Below are 23,771 nucleotides of genomic sequence, written 5' to 3' on the forward strand. Positions count from 1 at the left end.
GAGAATGAGTGAAGATGCCAAAGTCACGTATTTCCTCTGTGTCATCCAGAAAAATAGACGTATTTTTTTAATGAGAAATCTTGTTTCTCATATCTAATACGAAAGTCTGTAGTACCCTAGGACTGATTTTACATCTACATAAACAGCGTATTTCCACACAGAATTCTAAATAATGCAAAATTAGATAAATGACATCAGACAGAACTGTGAAAAATATTTTACTCTGTATTGAAGTCCACCCATTTTATTACTCTATTTTATTTCTTTATCTGAGTCTGGTTCTACTTTTGTTTGTGGTTGGCCTCTAAGAAGACTGGATAAGTCAGGCACAGAAATCACAAAAAATCATTTTATGTGTTGAACTGACAGTCTGTCTTTCAGTATAAATTCAGGTTCTGCTAGCACTTTTAGAAGTCATTAGTGCTTTGCTAGATTTTCCCACACCTGCTTAAAATACGTTGGTTGCAGTGCATATTGTGAAGTGGGGTTACTTGGCTTCTCATTAAGGATAAATCCCAGCTGCAGAGATCTAACAAATCCAGAGGAAGAATTCAGCAAATATATACTGGCTAGTCAGAAGTGCAGCCTCATCTTTCTCTGTTTTTCAAGTATTGCTTTCAGTATACAATGTGTAACTGATCAGCTTATGTGAGAAAAAGATTAGGGAGTTTGCTGCTTAATGAAGTGACTGAAAAAATGCAAATAGTCAAGAATATGATGCATTCATATTGTTGAATATTTAAGGCCACTAGAAGTTTTTAGAGAAGTAGTGGGAGAAGGAGAGAGGGAGAATAAGGTTTAGGGTTCAGTGGAAAGTGCTGTGGGGAGCTGTGGGCTTTGGGAACAAGAAAGAGCATTGAAGATTGATGAGTAATTGAGTTACATGGGATGTATTATCTCATGGCGTATTAAGTTGCTTATGGTGATTATCCTCAGGATATTAGAGTAGGCGTTGGTTAATGGGAGACTAGGGAGAGGGATTTGGGAGGAATAGGGGAGTATGCATTTGAGGAGCATGGGATAGTGGAGCTAGATGGCAAATTGTTAGAGGCTGGGAGAGTATCCTGGGAAACCATTGGATGTTCTTGCTCTGTTCACATACACTTCCAAAAACAGGAGGAGGCCTCACGAACTGAGCCACTATGGGTGTTTCTCTGTCGTTATATTAGCTTTTATAGTCTGTATGGAAGGAAAGATGTTTCCCCAAGCATGGTTAAGTGACAAAAGAGAACAGAAAGTACTGCCAATAGAGAAGATGTGGAAATAATCTAGGCCTTGCTGTGGTAACAGCAGGTCAGGGTACCTTAGCATAAAGGCAGGTAGGCGTTAGGATGTGATAGGAAGAAGTTAAGGATGAGAAGTGTTTGTTACAGCCGAGCTTTATCCCATGTTCAACTTCTGCATTTTCCCAAATTGAAATCTGTTTTTCTAAACTCTCAAACGTAAAAAATATTTACCGCCCTGGTTCACTGCTTATCTTGCCCCACTTCATTCTCTCACTTCACCCAGCTAACTTTTATGGTAGGTTTACTAATGCTTTTTGATGATTTGGTTAAAATATCTCAGTGTGCACTACAGGGTTCTTGATTGGGTGATACTTCTTGTGGTGTCTGCAGCTACTGACACAACCATAAAAACTGAATTAAATCAACAAATAGCACTATGTAACAATCTAGACTTTCTTGAAAACTGAAGTTGTTTCCAGCATCTTCAGTATGTTTTAATACTGCATGTTCAGTAGTTTGTTAGCAAATGGGATTTTGACTAGGGAGCCCTAAGATGAGATGCAAGCAGAATCATTTCTGAAAGATTTTCTCCGTGTTTGTGGCTGGTAGTCTGATATGTGCCCCCCAGTGTACCCATGGAAAGAAGAGATTTGGGGCCAAGCTGTTTCTTGCAGCTTACCAATGGAGTCTGGGTCACATCAGGGATATCAGCCACACCTCAGTATACATGTCCGCAGAAATGAGGGGCATTATAGTGAAATGTTACATACAAGCATATACTTTGGATTTAAAATGTTTTAAATTTCTTTGTGTTTGTAAAATTAGAATTATCCTAAGATATTAAATCAAAGTGATGATTCATTTTTCACCTCTAAGTTTGAGCACTACTTATTTGGAGGAGGTGCACAATTCATTGCATTCAGCACAATGGTTTCTGCCTTCAAAGAGCAACTAAATGCTAAGCAGTTCTGGAGCCACTAAAATCTCAATAATACTTCTTGACAGCTAGTTATTATTTAATTTTAATCAAATTATATTGCACAGACATGCTTCAGTAAGGGAACCTAAATATCCCAGTCAAGATCAGGGCTATAACATTCAAGGGTGTGCGGACAGAAACCAACATGTGTTTTCTTCTACATTACGGGAAACAGTTTCCACCCAGGAGTTAGCTAAGAGTTTAATCCTGCAATTAGTATGCTCTGTGCCCAGAAACTATCACTTAGAGCACAGCAAAACAGATGGATTTAGAATTACAAGAAAATATCTCCCATAACAGAGTAATGCTCAACTTATCAGATATAACTTGGGGCAGGGGTTCATACTCACCTGAAGTAGCTCTGGAAGACAGGATATCAGAAAATTAATATTTGTATTTCGTTCCAATACAAAATGGAGCCCATTATGTCAGACACAAACAAGTAGTAAGAGACAACTCCAGTCTCTAGATGACTAACAAAACTGTTAGGAAAAATAAATGGTATGGCAAGAAAAATGTGACTTGCCTGTGGTCACATAATTGTTTGGTGACAGAGCAAGGAGCCAGATCCTGTTTAGATTCTCAGCTTCTGCAATCTGTTCTACAATTGACCTTACTACTTCTAAACAGTCTACTAGATGATTATTAGCTTCTTCTGACAGTTTTTGTTTTGTTTTGTTTTGTTTTTATAACATACTCATAGTTTCATGGTTTTCTGATGGTGTTTGCTGTTGTGTGTCAAAGTTGCTATATGGAGAGTAAGTCTAAGGAGAAGTGTTCTGCTAGTTACCCCATTTATGTGAAAAAGAACAGAACAGTAACAGATCTTTAATTAAGGTAGATTTAAATGTTTCTATATCATAGCAAGCAGTTCTTCTTAAAGGATTTATGTTATAAAGAAAATATACCAACAAGGATTACTTTAAGCAAAAACAGCAGCTGGCTTTGAAATTAATGAAAATAATCTGCAACAGGTACATATATAAAGTATGAAGTAATTCCTGGCATTCTTCAGTTGATACAGTATCTTAGAGTTGGGAGAAAGAATTAGAATCCAGGAAAGCTACTCAAAGTATTTTATTTTATGATTTTTTTTTCCTGCAAATGGATGAACAAGCATTACAAACATGCTCTACACCTGTAAAATCTAGTTATATGGCAGGTAACCAGGGAATATTCTGTGTTTTAAAATGAAATCTGCACATTGAATCAGGCAGAGAACAGCTGGCTTAGAAATCAGCCTGAGAATCAGAATAATCTATGAAAGGTATTTATTTGTGTTAGCATTAAACATTTTTGCATGCTGTCAGTACAGAAGATAGCCTCTGAGCTTTGTGGATTAAGGAAGTTGCTGGTATGACTTTCTGAAATTGGGCTACCTCATTAAGAATGGAAAACTCAATTAAAATTTAGTTATGAGAAAGCTATGTGAGACCTTGTGATTTACTCCTGCACATTGCAGGTTTATGTGTTAAAAGGGAGAATTTTTGGTCAAATTTCTGTTGAGTTGTTAGAGAATGAAGATACAGTCGTGCCTGCAGCAAGTCATTGTTTTTTGAGCAAGAATTCTATTCCAATATGCATGTGTATGTGATAAGCAGTAGAAAGGAAAACGAAGTGAAAAAGAAGCTTTCTCTAACAGCTAAATAGACATACACTTAGAACATTAGCTAAAGCACAAAGTAGGATGTGAAATTCCTGTTTATAAGAAAAAAACTGATGAAAAAGAAATTGTTAAATCATAACTGTGTTTAGGAGAAATCTATGAAAACCAAGACAGTGCAGGCATTCACTCATTCTAATTCTCTAATTCTCTAATTCTAACATTAGGATGTGAATACCAGTTGTTCTACACACAAATGGGAGTTGACACAGCTATTTTTAATCCAAACTGTTAGATATATGTGTGTAAAATGAATACTTTCCCTTGGATTTTGCTTGAAACAAAGTCTATGCAAAATCATTTATGTTTACTCAAGACAGGAAATTATAAGAGAAAATTAAGTAAATCAGATTATCCAAAATGCTAAAATTAAATGGAAACAAAAACTGTTAATATGGACCAAAAGTGCCCACACATGGATTTACTCCGAAATAACTAATTGTATGAAGTAAAACCAACTGTTATATTGGTTCCAGGTTTTTTTTTGTGTATTAGCCCTGGGACCTCTGGCAATTAAAATGTAATTGTTATTGTGATGCAAATATTTAAATCAATTGTGATGCCTTTAAAATTGCCATTGTAGTGTAAAGTAGATATGGCATTGCTGAAAATGAGGCCAGAGACTGTCAGGTCCCTCATATTTAATAAGGATTTTTAGGAGATTGCACTTTCCAATCATATGAGGTAAAAGAAAGAGGAGAGGTTGAAGGTTTTGCAGTGAAAAAGCAGATTGTGGAAAGCAGAAGAAATACAGTAAATGAAAACCCACAAGTGCAAATGGCAATGGATCAAAGGTGAGGGGCTGTGTAGGAGAGAGGTGCTACTGATGCTCCCAGACATTCAGGGATGGAAAAATTCCATTAAAACTAAGCACCTGCTGCTTAAGATTAGGGCTCAAAAATTACAAACCACGTCAGTGAAAGCATTTTGCTATGCAGTTTAAAGGGAATCTGAAGAAAACAGACAAAATATCAGGAGGTGGAAAAAGAGAGAACAGGGAAATATTTTAATGAAACTGATCTGTGCACATTTAAGATGGGATATTGCTTATGCGTGGCTGGTTTCAATCTGATTTTAATTTTTGCTTCCCAGCTTTTTAGTTGTCTCCTTGGGCAAAAAAAAAAAAAAAAAAAAAAAAAAAGAAGAAGTCTGTTTAGTTTAGTAAGGGGATAGGCAAGCAAGCTTTGGATGGCTTCCTAACCTTGTGCCTCATTCCTCTTCATGGGTGTGTCTGACTTAAATTTCTGTTTCTTAATCCTACTTGAGTCTTTGTGGGTGAGGAGAGATGATTTCTGACTCTTTTGCCCGTTGTAGGGTAGAACGCAACACTGAAATCCCTTCTGACAGAGCAAAGGCTGGCAAGTATTAGAAACCACAAGAACTTTGATACAGAACCAGCCTATACTTAACTGCCCTCTGCACGCTCACGCAGCATGCCCACACAACTGAGAGCCAGGCTGGAGGCTGTTTGGTCTCAGATGGCTGCTTCTCGTGCCCCACACTGCTTTGATATTTGCAAGCCGATGAGCTGAATATCACATGTCAGGGATTGGCAACAGACAGTGGAAAGACAAAAAGCTGTTCCCAGTACTTCACACGGAGACAGTATTGATCAAATTGTCACTTAGAAATCTGTGGAAAAAAAACAGCCTAATCCCCAGTATGCTCCTTCTCTAGCCGACTCCCAAAGCCCAATTTAAACACTCTGTTTCCCTATAAAGAACTTAAAATTAACCCAATGATTGCCTTTAAATAGGAAATAAGAAATCAGAAGTGGCTACAAAGCGTTCTGTAGAGTTTTTCTTTACCCTTCTCAGTGAAAGGATGTTCGCTCTTCATGTCTACTTTGAATACGATTTGTCTTTACACAATCAATTGGAGACATCCTAAAAAAGAAAGATGATGTCCTCAGCTTTTTCTGGAAACTGGGACCCTGTAAGGATGCCTCAAGGATGACACTCAGAAACAAAGTCATCCCAGATTGCACAGTGCTTTCCGAAACTCCGCCAGCGTTTTTAGTAGTCTGTGCCTCAAGGAGTCTGGGCACCTTACCCAAAAAGAGCTAAAAATGTAATTTGCAGTTCTTCAAGTAATCCAAAACAAAGTATCAAATCCCTTCCCATCTTCGTTTGCCAGGGAAAGTCCCCATGCAGTGGAACTGGCCTCCTTCTGCAGCACAGGGGACAGAGATGTAAATGGAGGGTGGAGTGGGAGAGCTTTTGGAAGAATGATCAGGCTGTGCATAGTACTCAGCCCTACTTAATCACAGATGCCTTGCTCCAGAGTCAAGTTCCAAGTATTTCCATGGTGTTCAAACATAGAATTACCTGGCTGTCATTTGCTCTGGAATTTCAACCACCAGAGTTTCCTTGGCTGTTTTGCAGCTGATGACTTTTTCCATTATTTTAATACTCACTCAGCAGATACTTATTTGGTGTGGGTCACTAACCAGGCAAGAAAGTATCAACTGACTGCTGAATTTTCCAAATGTAAAGATTTGTGTGCCTGCGTATTGTGGCCACAGAGGAACATGGTATCTGATGTGTAGAATAAATGTGCATGGCAGTAAGCATGCTGCACATGACAGACACATGATTTGACATCTGTCTGAATGTCTTATCTTTGACCTTGTATAACAGTACATCCCTTCTGATTCTTAATTTTTTTGCCCCAGAGAAAGGGTTATTAAGGAAAAATCAGTCAGGGTAAGAGTTAGAAGTGACTGTGAATAGTTCTGTTACAGGTGGATGTAGAAGGCTTTCATTTGTCAGTTTCTTAACAGGTTAAGCTGGATATTTTAAGAATTAATCATTCTAAATTAATGACTAAATCATGTGTACTAATATACAGATGGGTTGCAGTGAGGCTAGGGAGCTAAAGCAAAGTTACGTGATACACTGCTTCTGTCATAAGCCGTTAGGCACCCAGCTCACAGTGTTCTGGCTACCAGCTATTTGCCAAAGCAGCCGTCATGGTGGATTTCAGCACTAACAGGCAGCATTAGAACAGGTACTAACAGGTAGACCTGTAGAACAGGTACCTTGAATTTTGAAAAGAGGCTTAAAGAAAGATGATTGGAGTCATCACAAATTACTCTTTTAATATCAGTTCTCCTTTCAAGCTGTAGTTAGAAGATCTTTAGAGGTGTAAGGAGGTAATGTGGAAAAATGCTTGTTCTTCATTGCAGTAAACTGTGCCTTGTCCTGATTACTGTGCTTACAGAAGGGTGTAGAAATAACTAGACAAGGACTTCAAGGGTGGACATAGAAAAATGATCCATAGGATCTGGACGATCAGACTTGGGATGTGAGTGATGTCAGGATGTTTGCACTTCATAAATGTATAGGAAAGATTGCTTAGGAAAATGTTTAGCAAAGTCTTTCAAATTTCTGTTCAGAGAACGTTTTTGATTTTACTTTTACCAGTTGACTAGAAAAAGCTTAAAGCTTCCTACCCTGAAAAAGAGCAGCTTTAGCAAATAAGAGGTAAGCAAGAAAGTTATATCCAGCCTTAGGCTCATTCCGTATATGTTCTTAAGTGTGGATTGTCTTGGATCCTTGAATTAAGATACTCAAATCAGCTTCAGGCATGCAGGCTTCAGCTGGCTGCCTGAGGAGCAAATAAGAGCTCATCTGCAAGGAAATGTTAATCTCCTTCTACTCTGATGGTGCACAGCTGGCCAGGAGGATGGCCTTTGGGGTCTCTGAACAGCCAAAGAATCTCACCTATAGCTGGAGGCAGGACACAGGAAAGGATGGATTGGTGTACTGAGGAGACACAGACACTTTCTGGGTTGGCTGACATGCTTATCCCAACATGCAAAATCACACTAACCACAAGGCATGGGGCTGGGAAATAGTTTTCCCCATGCTCAGTAGGAGGGCTCTGAGGAGCCTCTTGCCTTCCTGCGCAGCTGGGGCATGACTCATTGCCAGGATCTTGTGAACATGTTGCAGTGAAATGGTTCTCTGTCCTTTCTAGGGGCTCATTTCAAGTGACATTCTGATTTTCTTGTTCCACATTAGTAGGACAGTTTTCACTCATTATACTTGTCAAGATACAGTGATTGAGGCCTTAATGTCTTAGTGAAACAATACATAGACTTCTTAAGTGTCAGAGAAGGCTCAGGTAGTCCATCTTAAACCTAGCACTGTTGCATGGACACATTTGTGCTTAATGGGCATTTCATAATTCCATACCTCTTATGCCCAGAAATAACCATTATGGTCACACAGTCTGACTTCCTACATGGCAGAAGCCTTTCAGGCTCACCCCACAGTTTCTGCATTACAGTTTCTGTACCTACACATCCTGTGGCTAACCCACATCCTGTGCTGGGATTCCGAATTGGGTTCTGTATTGATGAGATTATGACTAGGGACAAATTACATTTTTTGCTTGGATTTTCAGTAGTTTAGGCTTGTCACTCTTCAGTTTTTTCCTGCTGGAGTTTTACAGGGCTTCTCCCAGTTATTCACTTTTGCCATTAAGTTCTTCAGCTCCTTCCTGCAAGAGCAATTTATGTTAAACTAGAAGTCTTTAGTGTCCTTGCCCTGAGCTTGCACCTTCCACAGAGGTGTAGAAAAATGTGTCTAGAAGAAGTTCTTCCATGTACAGTGGGACTAAATATCATTTTCCTTCAGATTTCTATCCTCTATAACCTCTATGTGGATTTATGATGACCTGACCTTTCCTCATGTCCTTTATGCCAAGTCTCCCCAAGGAAAGACAGGTGACTCTTATGCAGCTGTGTCTGTACTTATTGGTAAGTGCCTTGCAGCCAGAGTGTATAATATATGAGTTCTTTTCTTTTTTTCTTGTTTTTTCTTTTTTTTTTTCCCTATGTCATCAGGACAATATTTTTGATATCTGTCCTTCAGCAGTTGCCAATTTTCACAAAACTGGTAAGAAGGTAATTTTCCTTGGGATTTTTACACGATCGTCATGACTGAGATTCAGAAGTTTGGGGGGGCAAAGGGACAAAGCAGAGAAACAGATGATTAGAAAGACAGCACAGACATGTAAATGCTTTTCCCTTGGAAATGGAGCTACAGATTCTTACCTAGGGAATTTATGGTTCTTTAAAATTGCTACCTCTGAGTATTCCTACTCCTTGTCTTCCTTCCTGTCTTTTTTTTTTTTTTTTCTTTTGAGTCTTCTCTTAAGGTCTTTGGGGGTTTTATGAAAGAATGGAGGCTGTACAAAAAGTGAGGCCAAATTTTCAGTTTTCTGAGGTGATATATATGGGAAGCAGTAGACAGCACCTTACTGTCAGGTTGTTAATGCTCTTATGTACTAAGAGTCCTTTCTCAAAATTGTATTGAATTATGCAGTTATGCAGGATTACTCTCAAAACGCAGCCAGAATGACTAAAAAATGATCGTTTTTATCCCAGCAGTCATGCATGATTAATTGGGTACAGATAGTATGGTGACACCTTAAAATATAAGGCATATATAAATGCTAAGCAGTATTTTTACACTGATGTTATCCAGAAAGTTGGCTGATAGGAGACACATAAAATGTTTTTTTTAATGCATTTCTGTATGTGCAGCTTTAGGTAAAAAAAGTCACTTTGTAAGTATACCTAACAAACAGTTTTAAGAACTTTATAATGGATGCTCCCAGTACCCAGTTTCAGGTTTAAAGTGATCTGATTTTTAGATATCTGTCTATGATTATCAGAAGTAAACTACTTTTTTTTTTTTTTTTTTTTTTTTTTGTGCTCTGCCTGTCAGTTCCATCACTGCACAATATTTCAGTTTTTATATTCTTGACTGTCATGGCACTGGATAATCCTCATAGCTCTCCATGGCTGTCAGCATTTGCCAAATGAGGAAAGGTAAAGAGATGGCTTGTATATCATAGAATTATAGAATCATAGAATTGCTCAGGTTGGAAAAGACCTTAAAGATCATCAAGTCCAACTGCAACCTAACCATACTACCCTCTGCTAAATCATGTCCCTGGGCACCACATCCAAGTGGTTTTTAAGCACATTCAAGGATGGTGACTCAACCACCTTCCTGGGGAGCCTATTCCAGTGCTTAACAATCCTCTCTGTAAAGAAGTTTTTCCTGATATCCAACCTAAACTTACCCTGGCACAACTTGACACCACTTCCCCTTGTCCTGTCAACTGCCACCAGTGAGAATACACCAGCCCCGCTCTCGCTGTAATCACCTTTCAGGTATTGGAAGAGAGCAATAAGATCTCCCCTCAGACTCCTCTTCTCCAGGCTAAACAGCCCCAGTTCCTTCAGTCGCTCCTCGGAGGGTACATTCTCCAAGCCCTTCACAAGCCCTGTTGCCCTTCTTTGGACCTGTTCCAGCACCTCAATGTCCTTTCTGTACTGATGTGCGCAAAACTGAACGCAGTACTCGAGGTGAGGCCTCACCAGTGCTGAATACAGGGGCAGGATTACTTCCCTAGTCCGGCTCACCACACCATTCCTGATACAAGCCAGGATGCCATTGGCCTTCTTGGCCACCTGGGCACTCTGCTGGCTCATATTCAGCCAACTGTCCATCAGTACACCAAGGTCCCTTTCCATCAGGCAGCTTTCCAGCTGCTCCTCCCCAAGCCTGTAGGGTTGCCTGGGGTTGTTGTGACCAAAATGCAGGACCCTACACTTGGCCCTACTGAAACTCATGCAGTTACCCCTGACCCATCACTCCAGTCTATCCAGGTCCCTCTGTAGTTCCTTTCTGCCCTCTGGCAGATCAACACTCCCTCCCAGCTTGGTGTCATCTGCAAATGTACTGGGGGTGTACTCAACCCTCAAACCCTTGTCAAGATCATTAATAAAGATGTTAAATATAAGTGGCCCCAGTACTGAGCCCTGGGAGATACCACTCATTACTGGCTGCCAACTGGATTTAACTCCCTTCACCACAACTCTTTGGGCCCGGCCATCCAGCCAGTGCTTCACCCAGCGGAGAGTACACCCATCCAGACCATGGGCAGCCAGCTTCTCCATGAGAATGTTATGGGGGAAAGTGTCAAAGGCGTTACTGAAGTCCAGGTAGACCACACCAACAGCCTTACCTTCATCCACTAAGCGGGTCACCTTGTCATAGAATGAAACCAAGTTTGTCAAACAGGGTCTACTGTTCATAAACCCATGATGACTGGGCCTGATCCCCTGGTTGACCTTTAATTGGTCCATGATGGCTCTCCAGATTACCTGTTCCATAACCTTCTCTGGTACCAAGGTGAAACTGATATGTCTGTAGCTAGCAGGATCATTTTTTCGGCCCTTTTTGAAGATGTCCATCACATTTGCTAGTCTCTTATCCACCAGGATATTTCTGGTTATCCAGGACGGCCAAAGGATGATGGCAACCACATCCTCCAACTCCCTCAGCACTCTAGGGTGCAATCCATCTGGCCCCATGGACTTGTGAGCGTCCAGCTTTTGGAGCATGTCCAAAACCATCTCATCATGGATTATGCAGGGCCTATTCTGTTCCACATCCCTATCTACTAGTGCAAGGGACTATGTGCCCGGGGAGTAACTAGTTTTACTATTAAAGACTGAGGCAAAGAAGGCACTAAGTACCTCAGCCTTATCCTGATCCTTGGTCACCATGTTGCTCTCGGTGTCCAAGAAGGGATGGAAATTCTCCCTAGATCTCCTCTTACTGTTGATGTATTTATAGAAATATTTATTGTTGTCCTTTACCTTAGAGGCCGAGTTCAGTTCTATTTAGGCTTCAGCTTTTCTAATTTTCTCCCAGCACAGCTTCACTATGTACTTGTAATTGTCATAAGTTGCTTGCCCATTCTTCCAAAGGCCATAAACTTTACTTTTCTTCTTGAGTTCCAGCCAAAGGTCTCCGTTCAGCCAGTCCGGCCTCCTTGCCCGTTGGCTCATCTTCTGTGACTTGGGGAGGTCAGCTCCTGCACCTTTAAAATTACTTCCTTAAAGTATTCCCAGCCTTCCTGGGCTCCCATCCCCTCCAAAACTGCCCTCCCAAGGGACCCTCTCAACCATGGTCCTAAAGAGGCTAAAGTCTGCCCTCTGGAAGTCCAAGCTGGCAGTTCTGCTGACTCTCTGTGGTTCAGCAAGGATCAAGAAATCTAGCATCTCGTGATCACTATGCCCCAGATGACCTCCAACCTTTACATCCCCCACAAGACCTTCTCTGTTAACAAATAGCAGGTACAGGATTTTCCTTCCCCTTGTTGGCTCCTTCACCAGCTGTGTCAGGAAGTTATCTCCCACACACTCTAGGAACCTCCGGGACTATTCCCGATCTGCCGTATTATAAATCCAGCAGATGTCTGGGAAGTTGAAGTACCCCATGAGAACAAGGGGGAGAGACCTTGAGACTTCACCCAACTGTCTGTAAAGTGTCTTGTCCACCTGTTCATCCTGGTTGGGTGGCCTGTATCAGAATCCCATGATAATGTCAGTTTTACTGGCCTTCACTTTTATTCTGACCCATAAGCTCTCAGCCCTATCATCACCATCATTAATTTCCATACATTCGCATTCTTAACATAGAGGGCTACACCACTGCCTTTCCTGCCTTGCTATCTCTTTTGAAAAGTAAGTAGCCATCCATCACAGCATTCCAGCTGTGCGAGTCATTCCACCATGTTTCCGTGAACGTTATTAATGTTTATTAATTTATTGATTTATTTATATCTGTGTTTGTATGGCACAAAACACAGAATGTACCTTTTCTTTTGCCATTTGAAAGGTTTGTCCATCCATTCCTATGCATCCTGCCAAAGTTTTCCACCCTCTCAGCTGTGCTGGGTACCAGATGAACACTTTGTGTGGGTGTATCTTAAGTAGGAGAGGGAGTGGAACCTGCAGTAAAAGAAGAAGGAGTGAGTCTAAATATTATCCCCTTGATTTTTTTCCAGTTCTATTATGAGTTGTCCTTAAAAGCTGTAATGTAATGTAAAAGATTTTTTTCCATAAAAAAAATAAAAAATCCCAAGAAGTCTCCCAAGCTCTCAAACTTCTGTAGCAAGAAACCAAAAAATATTGGAGTTCTCCAGTTAAAATGAGGTAAATTGTTCCTTCTGGAGGAAGCCTGTGTGCCCTACTTGTACCAGCAACACTTTTTAACAACCTTTTTTGGCCTGTGTGTACTTTTTTACTCTGTATTTTACTAAGGGGCAGAAGCTCAGCGTAAAGGCATCATGACCAGGCTGCACTGTACTGCATGCTCAGGCATCCCATGCCCATCCATCACCCATCAACTGAGTGGTGGATTAACAGAAGTCAGGGCTGGGACAACAGGGAAGAGAGCCAACATTCAAAATGAAGTCTCCCATGTCTACTCTTTGTAACATATCCCTGAACACATCACTTCTAACTCATGAGTGTCTTTCATGTCAGCCATTAAGCCAATTTCTCTGACATATTTTGTATTGTTTTTCTTTTCAGTACCTTAAAAGTTACCTCTCATTTTCTGCTGATCCTGCCTTTATAGTAGTTTCACAACTAGCTGACTGAACACCCCAAATACTTGAACTGTAGTGTATATGGGATCTAGGTACAAATGTGTTGGTTCTGTGCCATCCCTGTTGACTGTTGATGATATTTCATTGGAATTGCAAAACTGTTATGTAGCAACACCATGCTGGGAGAGGTAGAAGTTCTTGGTTGGATTTTCTTGTTGCTCTCTTTTTTCAAATGTAGACTATGTCTTGCAAGAATAGATATGTGTACATTAGTTCAAACTTCCCCTTTCTTTTTCTTTGTCCCACTTGAATCATAACAAATAATCATGCCTCTTCCCTGAGCTTGGCTGTCCTCAGGTCTAATTCCCTCTGCATAACTTGAGAGTTGGATTATTTCAATATGCTTTAAGCTGTGCTATGGAGAAAATGTTATCTCATGACTGGCTCACAGTGCTACAAGATTGCTATTTGTTAGGAAAAAGCAAAGTTTATTATCTTTATCCATTTTATATACTATTCTTTGTTCTTTTAATGTCATTCTAGTTCAACTTCAGTTTCTACTACTTGTATAATAAAACTGAATTTGATTCTGCATCTCTGAATCCCAGAAATGCAGAGTGACATGTTCCAATATGCATCACATATTTCACCTGCTTGGGGTAAACGTTCAAAGATATTTCTTTCCTATAGGGCCATTACCATGGTCTAGTTTTATTGCTTTTATTTCATTTTATCTTCTGCTTTAATGTGTTTAATACATCCCAACTTAATAGCTCTGCTCAGTGCATAGCAATGCTGTAACAGATAGTCACCAAAGAAATAGAATTTACTGGGATGGTGTTGAGTTCAATTACTGGGGAAATCTTCAATCTTCAAGATGGCCTTCAAGGTACAGCTGTCAAGATAATCAACACTGATACAAATTTTGATTTCTTGTTGCACTACTATCCTTGAACATTACATGTTGTGCACAGCATGTGTTTTAGCAATGTGCCAAAGTCAAAATAAGAAGAAGAAGAAGAAGAATGTCAGCCTAGAATTTAAATGTGGTGAAAGCTCTTTGCTTTACTGGCAATAATTGAAGCAAATAGCAAGAAGCTCCTTTTAATTTAATGGGACAAAGGTAAACCACAGCTACTCATTCCTTCCCTGTTTTTCTTCAAGTGACCATAGCTGTCCCTTTAACTTGATGACTGAATTGAGAATAGTGTCCTGCTTATAGCAGGATGGGACCAACAGGTGACCTCCTCCAGCCAGTAACTTTGCTTCTATCCCAGTGAAGGCTTGCTTTCATCTGCAGAGCTCCCTTGTAACTCACCCACATGCAAATGCTTCTGACCTTAATTAAAGCAGTTCACCTCCCTCTGCCTGAAGGGATGGTTTCCTCATAAGGCAGTTGTGTTTAATTAGCATTTGCATAGCATTCTGCTGGTTGCTCTCCGGGAGTGTTGTTCGGTAGGAGCGTGGGATTGCTGAAGCCTGACTGGCAAGCTTTGCACCCTCCTAATTGACACAGAAGCCAAGGAGAAGTTACACAAGGAAAGAACAGAGAATCGTTAATGATGGATCATTAACAACTAGCTCCTTTGAATGAATGTAGATAACTTTATAACTCTGTCAAAGTGAAAAGTAGCGTGATGAATGATGTGTCAAACAATGAAAGCTCAAAAAAGACACTGTTTTTTATAATTGCTGTGCAGTTCTTTAGCGTGTTCTACTTTGTAAGATTAATTTCTTTGGGAAGTGTGAAGCATTCTATGCCTGTTGTACACTTCATATCAATTTTGTTTTCCTCTCATTAGAGGTTTAGTCAATGTCTTCTGTTATCACTGCAAGAACTCCTGGGATTTAAGACAGGAAATTTTTACACGAGCAAAAATTTGCACAAGAAAGTGGAAACCATGTATAAATACTGATTAGTTCCTCTCTGAGTCTGATGATTTCTCTGTATGAAGAAGGCATATATATGTCCTCAGCTGTGCATGCCAGAAATAAGAGTATTTCTATTTTATTTGTTTTTATCTTTTATATAAATTGTGTAATAGTTTTGTGGCTACTTTGAATTTCTAGATCTCTAAGGGGCATTTTTACTCTGAAATTCTCTTCATAAGCATTCCAGTTGACATATATACATCAGTCCTGTGGCTTGCACTAGGACCAGTTCAGCCCTCTGTCAGTCTTAGGAAGAGGAATTAATATGAATGTATTTTGGTGATGTCACCTGTCCTTTTAAAAGGTATTGATCCCTCACATGGGATTTCCTCTGAAAAATGAATTATGTTCAAACTGAATTGAATTAGGGACATAAGTTAATAGAAAAGTTACCCCCAGTTTAGCTCTCACAAATATTAGTTTGTGAAAGGTACTGTGAGAGATCAAGAAGTCTCAAGGACCAGCCATAGATTCAGCTATACCAACATAATCATTCCTAAAAGCCTGATTGATAGGAAATCTGTAGACCCCTTGCAAGACCTCTTTCAGCATTTCACTGCCCCTACCATGACTGAAGTTTATTTTCTAACACCTAACTTTACTCTTACTTTTGCAATTTAAGTCAATTAATTTCTCATCCATCATGAATATGAAAAAGGGTTTACTTTCATGTTGCAGAGGGGTCACAGTTAGAATTTTTGAAGATGGTTCAGAAGACAATATTTTTTTTACTGGCCTTCTCTTCAGGTACATGAGCCACTTTGTTCAGTCATTGATGCCTTTGCTGATCATTTTGGTTGCTGTTCTGCGAAAAACTCTTGGGGTTTGTGGCTATGCAGTGGGGGGCCCCCACTATTCATCATTCCAGCTGTGACCTGCCATCCCTAACTAGAGCAAAAGGATTATTTCATGTGTCCTGCAGGTATCGCTCTTTTTTGTACAACCCCACATGATGCTATAGCCTTTTTCGCAACAACATAATGTTGTTGACTCATATTCACTTTGTGATCTAGAGTAACCCCTAGCTTTTTCTACCTTGCTGATTGTCCCCTGCCCTGTATTTATGTAATTAAATGTAGCTCCTTCCCCTTGACATTATTGAATTTCACCCTGTTTTATCAGAGCATTTCTCTGGCATGGCCTGGTCATTGTGAAATCTATTTCACAGTCAGTTTTAACTTGAACTCCTCTGAAACCTGAGCAGGTACAATGTGAGTTCCATCAACTGACCCACTAAAAAATACCGATTAGTGCTTCATTCTCAACAGATTCCTGTGGAGCTCACTTGAAGCATTCTCCTGTTTTAGAAGACCCCAGGTAGCTGTTCTCTGAATATGATTTCCCACTGAGAATTGTACCTGGCTTTGGATTTACCTAGACCATGTTTCTTTAGTGAATTTAAAATGCGCGTCTTCTCATCTGCAATTACTCAGAAGGGAACCTAAGCAACTAAAAATCTATATCTAGATTATTAGTATATGAAGTTAGGTGGGATGTATCTCACCCTCAGTGCTTCTTCTGGTTAGATATAGAGGAGGCTGAATGAATGTTATTTGTTCTTAACAGATATATCCTGAGTACTTGCAGTGTAATTATTTTCTACAATATTTAATATCACTTGAAGTTTAATGATTTGATCTGTAATTCCCTAGTTCCCTCCTTTCCTTTGAAACACAGGAACTATACCTCAGCTCTGCTAGGAGCATACTCATTAGGAACTTACCCAATCGGCTTGGGAAAAAAAAAGTTTTCCTAAGCATCCCTTCTCCTATCCCATCATTCTCACTTTGAGATGAATACCTGTGAATGCTGTGTTAAACATTTGATTACAAGTGATCTGCTTAGGGAAGACTGTTGCAAAACCAGCATAATTTGGCAAGCCGTGTGACCTTATTCAGCAGCTCTGCTCAAATAAACATTAGCTCAAGTAGTCAACTTCCTTACTCATCTTCTTATTGGATGACTTCTTGTGGTTTGTTTCCCTTGCAAGTTGATGTTCTGTTATTCCTTCAGAACTAAGCCAAACTGTTCTGTGTATATATTTCTTTCAATTTCCAAGTAAAGCTGTAGTGATATCAGGGAAGATGTAACTACGTATAGCTTTTTCTGTAAAATCCTTATGAGGGTATAATAAAGGCCATAAGTATGAATAGAGGAATCTTTCTGGCTGTTGTCAAAAGCATCAAAAGTTGTTGAATTATTTATTAGAGAAAAAGCTTTTAACTGACAATTCTGGAAATTATTATCCTCTGTTTCTCTATAAAACAGTCTTTTTGATCTCAGAGTAAATGTGTAGCCTGTTCTTTCTTCTGAGACTGACAATAATAATATAACTACTTGTCTACAAAGAACTGCATTGAAATCTTTCTTCAATTCACTGCAGAGGATTGCTAAGAACTGAATACCTGCAATAGACACGAAAGTTTTTGTATCATTGCCAGCTTCCCTAATAGATTTCCACCTTTAAAGTTATTCTTGCCAAAGTAAATAAACCACTGTTAAGTTTCATATGGCTGCTACTATGTTTGTTTTTTCTTGAAAACATAAAACAAGGTGAGAAATACTATTTCTGAGCATGATGCCAGTCCTTCATCACTGCAGGGTAATGATGGATGCTACAGAGGTGCTTGCTGGAGATGGTGCTGCACATGTGCTACTGGGAAAACAGTAACAGTGCCTTTACATGACATTTTCTTGGGTTCTGATATTTGTCCTGCCTCCTGTTGTGGACAGTGTGGGGATCTCTGCAGCACATCCCACTGTGTGGATTTAGCATTGTCTATGTTGTTAGGTTAGCAGAGAGTGGTAGGCCCAGGATTAGTCTGAGAACACCTGATACACATATTGCTGGGAAAACTTTCTTAATGTTGGACAAATATTCAGTGAATCTGTATTTGGGTGAACTACCTAAAACTGGCTTATTGCTGCATTATTGTTGGCAGGAATTTATTTAGTCTTTATTTCCAGAATATAACTTTTCTGTGGTAAATAAGCACTGTGTTGTGGTTTAACCCAGCAGGTGGCTAAGCATCACATTCATTCACTTGCAACCCCCTGCCCAGTGGAATGGAGGAGGGAATCAAGGGAAAAAAAAAAAGTCTAACTTGTGTGTTGAGATAAAATTATTTACTATGATAGATAAAAGGAAAAGGATAATAGGTATGACTATATATATGTATATATATGAATGTACATAACAACTGATGCACAAGCAATTGCTCACCACCCTCTCACCGATGCCCAGCTAGACCGCAAGCAGTGTAAGAGCCAGATGAACTCCCAACACCCTTCGAAACTCTTTCCACATGATGACATATGATATGGAATATCCTTTTTTCCAGTTTAAGTCAGCTGTCCTAATTCTGTTCCCTCTCAGCTCCTTGGCCCCTTCGCTGAGAATGGTCTTGGCTCTGTACAGAACTGCTTAGCAGCAACTATAAACAGTGGTGTGTTACCAACATTATATTTCTCCTAGAACCAAAAACACAGCATCGTACCAGACACTCTGAAGAAAAATCCATCCCAGCTGAAACTAATACACACTGTGTTAAGACTGCTGTGAAAATTAGATACTTTTCTTTATACTAGCATTAACACTTCAATATTGTGATATGGGCAGTAAATGTTGAAAATAATTTCTTTCCCATCTGTTTTGTTTGTTTGTTTGTTTGTTTGTTTTTGTTTTTGTTTTTTGTTTTTGTTTGTTTGTTTTTGGTTTTTTAACAGGGCCAGGTGTAAGATATAGTGAATTTGTTGTGTCACATCCCAAACCACCTCCACTTGTTGGACAGCATACAGTGGAGATACTGAAAGGCATGCTTAGGTATGAAGATGATGCCATAGAAGAACTGCTCCGCACTGGTGTTGTGGCTCAGCATGAGGTCAGATAAGGAACATTAGCTACATTCCTTCACACTGAGCTCATATAGCTTTGTCCTCTCTATGCTCCCTTCACCTCCCCTAATGGGACTCAAAAAGAAGACATAATTTAATTCTTAGTTTTCTTCCATGTGTGTTTGTATGATTTTAACACGGATGTATCAAATAAACAATTTCATACTGTCCAAGTGTAAGATTTTTGGGGGGGAAGGAGGGTTAAATGTAATTATACAGCCCTATGTGGCTACTCATTTTCTGTATGGGAAATGGAGGTCTTATCGTAATTACAGTAATTGCCTAAGTGTTTGTCCCCAGAAAGATATTATGTTAGTGAAAAGAACCAGAAATGTAGCAATTCTTGTACTAGGCTCTCCCGTTGCAGAAAGCTGGCTTGCACAGTTACTTTAGTGGAAAATCAGCCATGTACAAGCTACTGGTTGATCTAATTGATTCTGAACAGAATCATCAGTCATGAACTTTTCATCTCTATTGTAAAACACAGGTAGAGTGACCACTGAAAAAGTCTTCTGTTCCCTGGTATTACCAATTACTGGTACGTCTTTATATTACATTGCACGATCATGACAAACTCAACATGTTAGCAGAGAAAAGCTGGAATTGATCCAGTTCTTCAGTTATGAAATCAACTTCTTCTAAGACTGATTGAGAGATAAACTGTGATTGAATTGTCTTTTGTAATTTTATCCAGGAAGGCCCAGAGTGCTCTTAATTAAACACTGATCCACAAAATTACATGCCAAATGTCATATGCCAGAACTTGCCCAAGTTTTTAGTCTGGTTCTGTGAGTAGGTACTGATATTTATCTCTGACACTAGATGCCATCCAAAATGCCTTTCACTGTGAATAAAACATAGCTTAAATACAAATCTCTGCAAAACTTTTGTCTTAGTCCCATCCCTGTGATTATAACATGGTCAGAGTTGACTAACCTTCATCAGAGTTAGTAATACGATATCCTGTAGTAGGGTTGTTCTTCGGAGCAAAGCACCATGTATTGTGAGAAGGTGAAAAAATTTGATCCATGACAAATAGCAAGGAAAAAATTAAGGAAGACCCATTTCTTCTATACAAACCAATTTGGCTGTACTTCACTCACAGAAGAAATGCCATGCCCCTCTATCCCAGCATATAATTTACAGCTAATGTAAACTGTGTATGGGCGGGCCTAACCTTTGTTGTGTGCATCCTGGGAATGAGGCAAAGCCTTTATGTTCCTAGAACTAAATAAAACTAACTCAAATTGTCACTTAACAAATAACGTCTGTATTTCTCCCAAAGTATCAGAAACAATCCTGGCATTATAACTAGCTTTTCCCTTTGTTTCCACTCTAACAAACAACATCCTCTGCATTATATCTGAACTTCAGACTCTATTACCTTCTGGAGGAAAAAAGAGGTCATTACATAATCAAATTGGAAGTGGGACCCTACTGTGGTGGCTCATTTTTGAAGCCCAGTTGTTTTGGTTCATTTGTTTGTTTGTTTTCTCTGTGTTTTTGTGTTCTTTCTTTTTCCTTCAGATCTTTTTTTTTTTTTTTTTCCTCTTCCCTTGCATTGCATTTCTGGCAGCAAATTCCATACTCTGTCCATGTGCTAAAGACATCATGAGATTCTGGAAGAGTGACTTCTTAAATAAATACAGAAATAAGTCTGAATTGAGAATAGGGAGATGATAGGTGAAGAATTGAAACTGAATTGGAAAAGGTTTTGATATAGTCTGCCTTCTTTTTAATCTAAGGGGAATGTCCCCTATTTTAATGTGAAAAGCAGAATTTTGAATTCAGCAACACATAAAATGGATAATCTGGGTAACTGATTTTTGTTTATTAGTGCAAACTATTCAGCACTATCGGAAAGCATTTACAAATGAATTTCACAGTTCTATTTTTTAAGGGCCCTCTTCTTCCCATTTCTAAGAACTACGTACATAAGATATAGTAAAATATTGGACAGTTTTGTTAAAGGATTTTTTAAAAAATATTTTTCTTCCTGTGGTTTTCCAAGCAATGGAAATAGCTAATCACCACATCCTTGGCTACAATAAATAGGCAGAGCTTCTTTGTTTTTAATGTAACAATGCTTGTTTAAGTCAGCAAAATATCTGGCTATTAACTCCCTAAGATATTTCTTGCAGAGTGTACACTCAAACAGTGTTTCCCTTTCTTCTTTTCTTCTTAGTGTTTTCCTCTCTAGTATGTTGACAGTCAAATTCCTAGGGAGATAATCAGAGGCATTATATTGTCTCACCTCCAGTACTCACTGCAGTGGGAGCAATCCAGATATAATTTTGCTTTCTCAGTGTTTGATTAAGTCGTACACTCAAACACATACTGTTGCTAACTCTTCTTCTAGGTGGAAGGTGTTTCATGTCTGGAAACCTAAGAAGTCCTGTGAGCTTCCAAGATCTGATCATGAAATTTTGCCCTTTCACAAGATCTGGCCCTTTGATTTTTTGTAATTTTATGGACTTTTAAATAATTGTCTTCATAATATCCGAGCTAGTATAGTGCCATTTTCCTTTAAAAATTGGTAAATAAATGCAGTAAAAGAAAATTACTGCTCTCTTCAAAGTAATATTTAGGAATATGTGTCTCTGGAGCTCAATTGCCAGATACATTTTGACAATCTTTCATTTCAAAATGGCTTTCTCTTGTCATGGAAAGCTGAAAATCAATCATCACATGGGATTCTGAACCTCATAAGCTGAGATCCCTCCAATTTCAGGGGAGGGATGTAGCTCTCTCAGGCAAGGAATGTTTTTTTTTTCTCTGCTTAAATAGGAGAGAAATCTGCTGTTGCTGTCATGGTGTGAGTGTGAATGGGTTGGCTTTATTGATTTGATCTAAACACCATTATATTAAAAAAAAAAAAGAGAGAGAGAGAGAGAGAAGACACACCTCTTGCATCTCTTGACTGGTTCAAATCCGAACCCACATAAAACTATCTGCCAGGATGCTGTAACTGCTATTTGAAAGGGACATTTTCATTCTGATCAGTTCTGACTCTTTGGTCCACGGCCCCTTTGACTCCTTTCTCTGCACTGAGAACCCCACTGTCCTTGTATTGTCTTTACTTGAATATAGAAAATGTGTCCTCAGCCTCCCTCACATCATCTTCCTTTTTTTTTCTCCATAAAAACTTGTAAGGCTCTTCATCAAGTATAAATCACCCAGAAAACTGCAAAAATGATGGAGTCAGGCTGGCTTTGCAAAATCTTAGGATCGAGCTCAAGTATATTATGGTTCACCAAAAGTTATTTCCAATTGAACAGCATGCAATTGGACAGTGATGGAATTTTCTTGCTCCTATACAGTTCTCATTCATAGTTTCTCTCCCCCAGCATCTTCCCATGCATTTAGTAAGTTCCTGCATGGTTGCCTGAGTGCATGGGAAGTCCCTGCACTGACTGCCTTCAAGGAATGCTTTAGAGTTGACATCCAAAGTATTTTTTGTAACAGGTTACTAGCAGATGCCCACCCACCATGTCAGCATTCCTGCCAGTATACAAAGGCCTGTGTATACATGTTCATGTGAAAACTGCTCTTTTAATAGGCATCATTTAATCTTGCAGGAAGGAAAATGCTCATTTTCTTCTCAGGTTTATAAAAATGAACAGAAAAAGAAGTTATTTTGTTATCTTCTTTTTTCTTTATACATCTACACATATATATACAAACAAGCAGAGAAAGGAAAAATATCCCCATTCCTGACTTAACTACAAAATATAAAGGTCCTTTTGTATTAAGCTCATTGAAATAGAGTCTCTGGATGATTGTTGATATTAATCAGTGTTTTGGCCTTGCTTCTTAAAAGATTAAAGCTCAGCCTGAAGATGTCTATCGGCAATGTGCTAAGGCTAAAATAGCAGTTATAGTAGTTCTTCTAGTGCACGAGCAAGCATACTGAGCAACTAGAGAGGACATTTTCATTAAATCAGCGTACAGTTTTGCCACTCACATAGCACTGTAATGCCTCAGCCTGGTGAACCAGGAGGTAACAAGCAGTTTGGCATCTCTATGACTAAAATGGTTATGATTTCTTTTAGTATCTACATGACAAGACATAGTTAATACTTTGACCTTCATAACATAACTGCAGTGTATTAAAAGGTATTTATTTACCCAAAATGTATTAAAAGCTATTTAATTGTGAAAAGATAGAGGAAAGGTAGAGTACTTTCAGAGTTCAGGAATGCTGGCACAGCTGCTCACATTTCATGTCAATGACATTAAGCAGTGCCAGATACAGTACTTTTCTTAACTGCTTGTACATTGGCTTTAATGTGCCCTGGTGAAATGCTAAACGCTATTAGCTGACAAAAAAAAATCTACCTCAGAGCAGTTCCTGCAGGATCAAGTAACCTCCTACACAGAGGGCTGCATGATACTGGTCAATGTGATAAAAATACACTGATAAACAGTGATAAAGTCACCTTTTTAAAGTTGACAGCCACTCAATTCAATTACTGTATGTTTCTGTTGTGACTGGGATTTGGATCAGATATGTGAGAAAAATGCGTGGAATCACATATGCCAGGGACCCATGAAACTTCTGCAACAACATTTTTGGCACAGGCTGTGTCAAGCACTGAAGGAGGGCCAAGCAGGAGTTAAGATGGAGATAAGTTGTTAATTTTTTGTTTTTTTC

The 23,771-nt window shown here is 39.2% G+C and overlaps 1 protein-coding gene across 9 annotated transcripts in view; it reads left to right on the forward strand.

Annotated features, from left to right (window-relative positions):
• SUGCT (succinyl-CoA:glutarate-CoA transferase) overlaps window positions 1–23,771 on the forward strand; it is a 429,352-nt gene that overhangs the window by 307,488 nt on the left and 98,093 nt on the right. For 6 of the 9 annotated variants that reach the window (XM_003640712.6, XM_004939577.5, XM_004939568.5 and 3 more), the window contains one exon: window positions 18,950–19,285. The exons of the other annotated variants lie outside the window; for them this stretch is intronic. In XM_003640712.6, the coding sequence (XP_003640760.1) occupies window positions 18,950–19,113 (164 nt within the window). In that variant the 3' untranslated portion in view covers window positions 19,114–19,285. Of the gene's footprint in view, window positions 1–18,949; window positions 19,286–23,771 lie in introns of those variants that run through there. 9 annotated transcript variants of the gene reach the window in all.

Source organism: Gallus gallus, chromosome 2 (genome assembly GCF_016699485.2).
Source record: "Gallus gallus isolate bGalGal1 chromosome 2, bGalGal1.mat.broiler.GRCg7b, whole genome shotgun sequence".
Taxonomy (NCBI): Eukaryota; Metazoa; Chordata; class Aves; order Galliformes; family Phasianidae; genus Gallus; species Gallus gallus.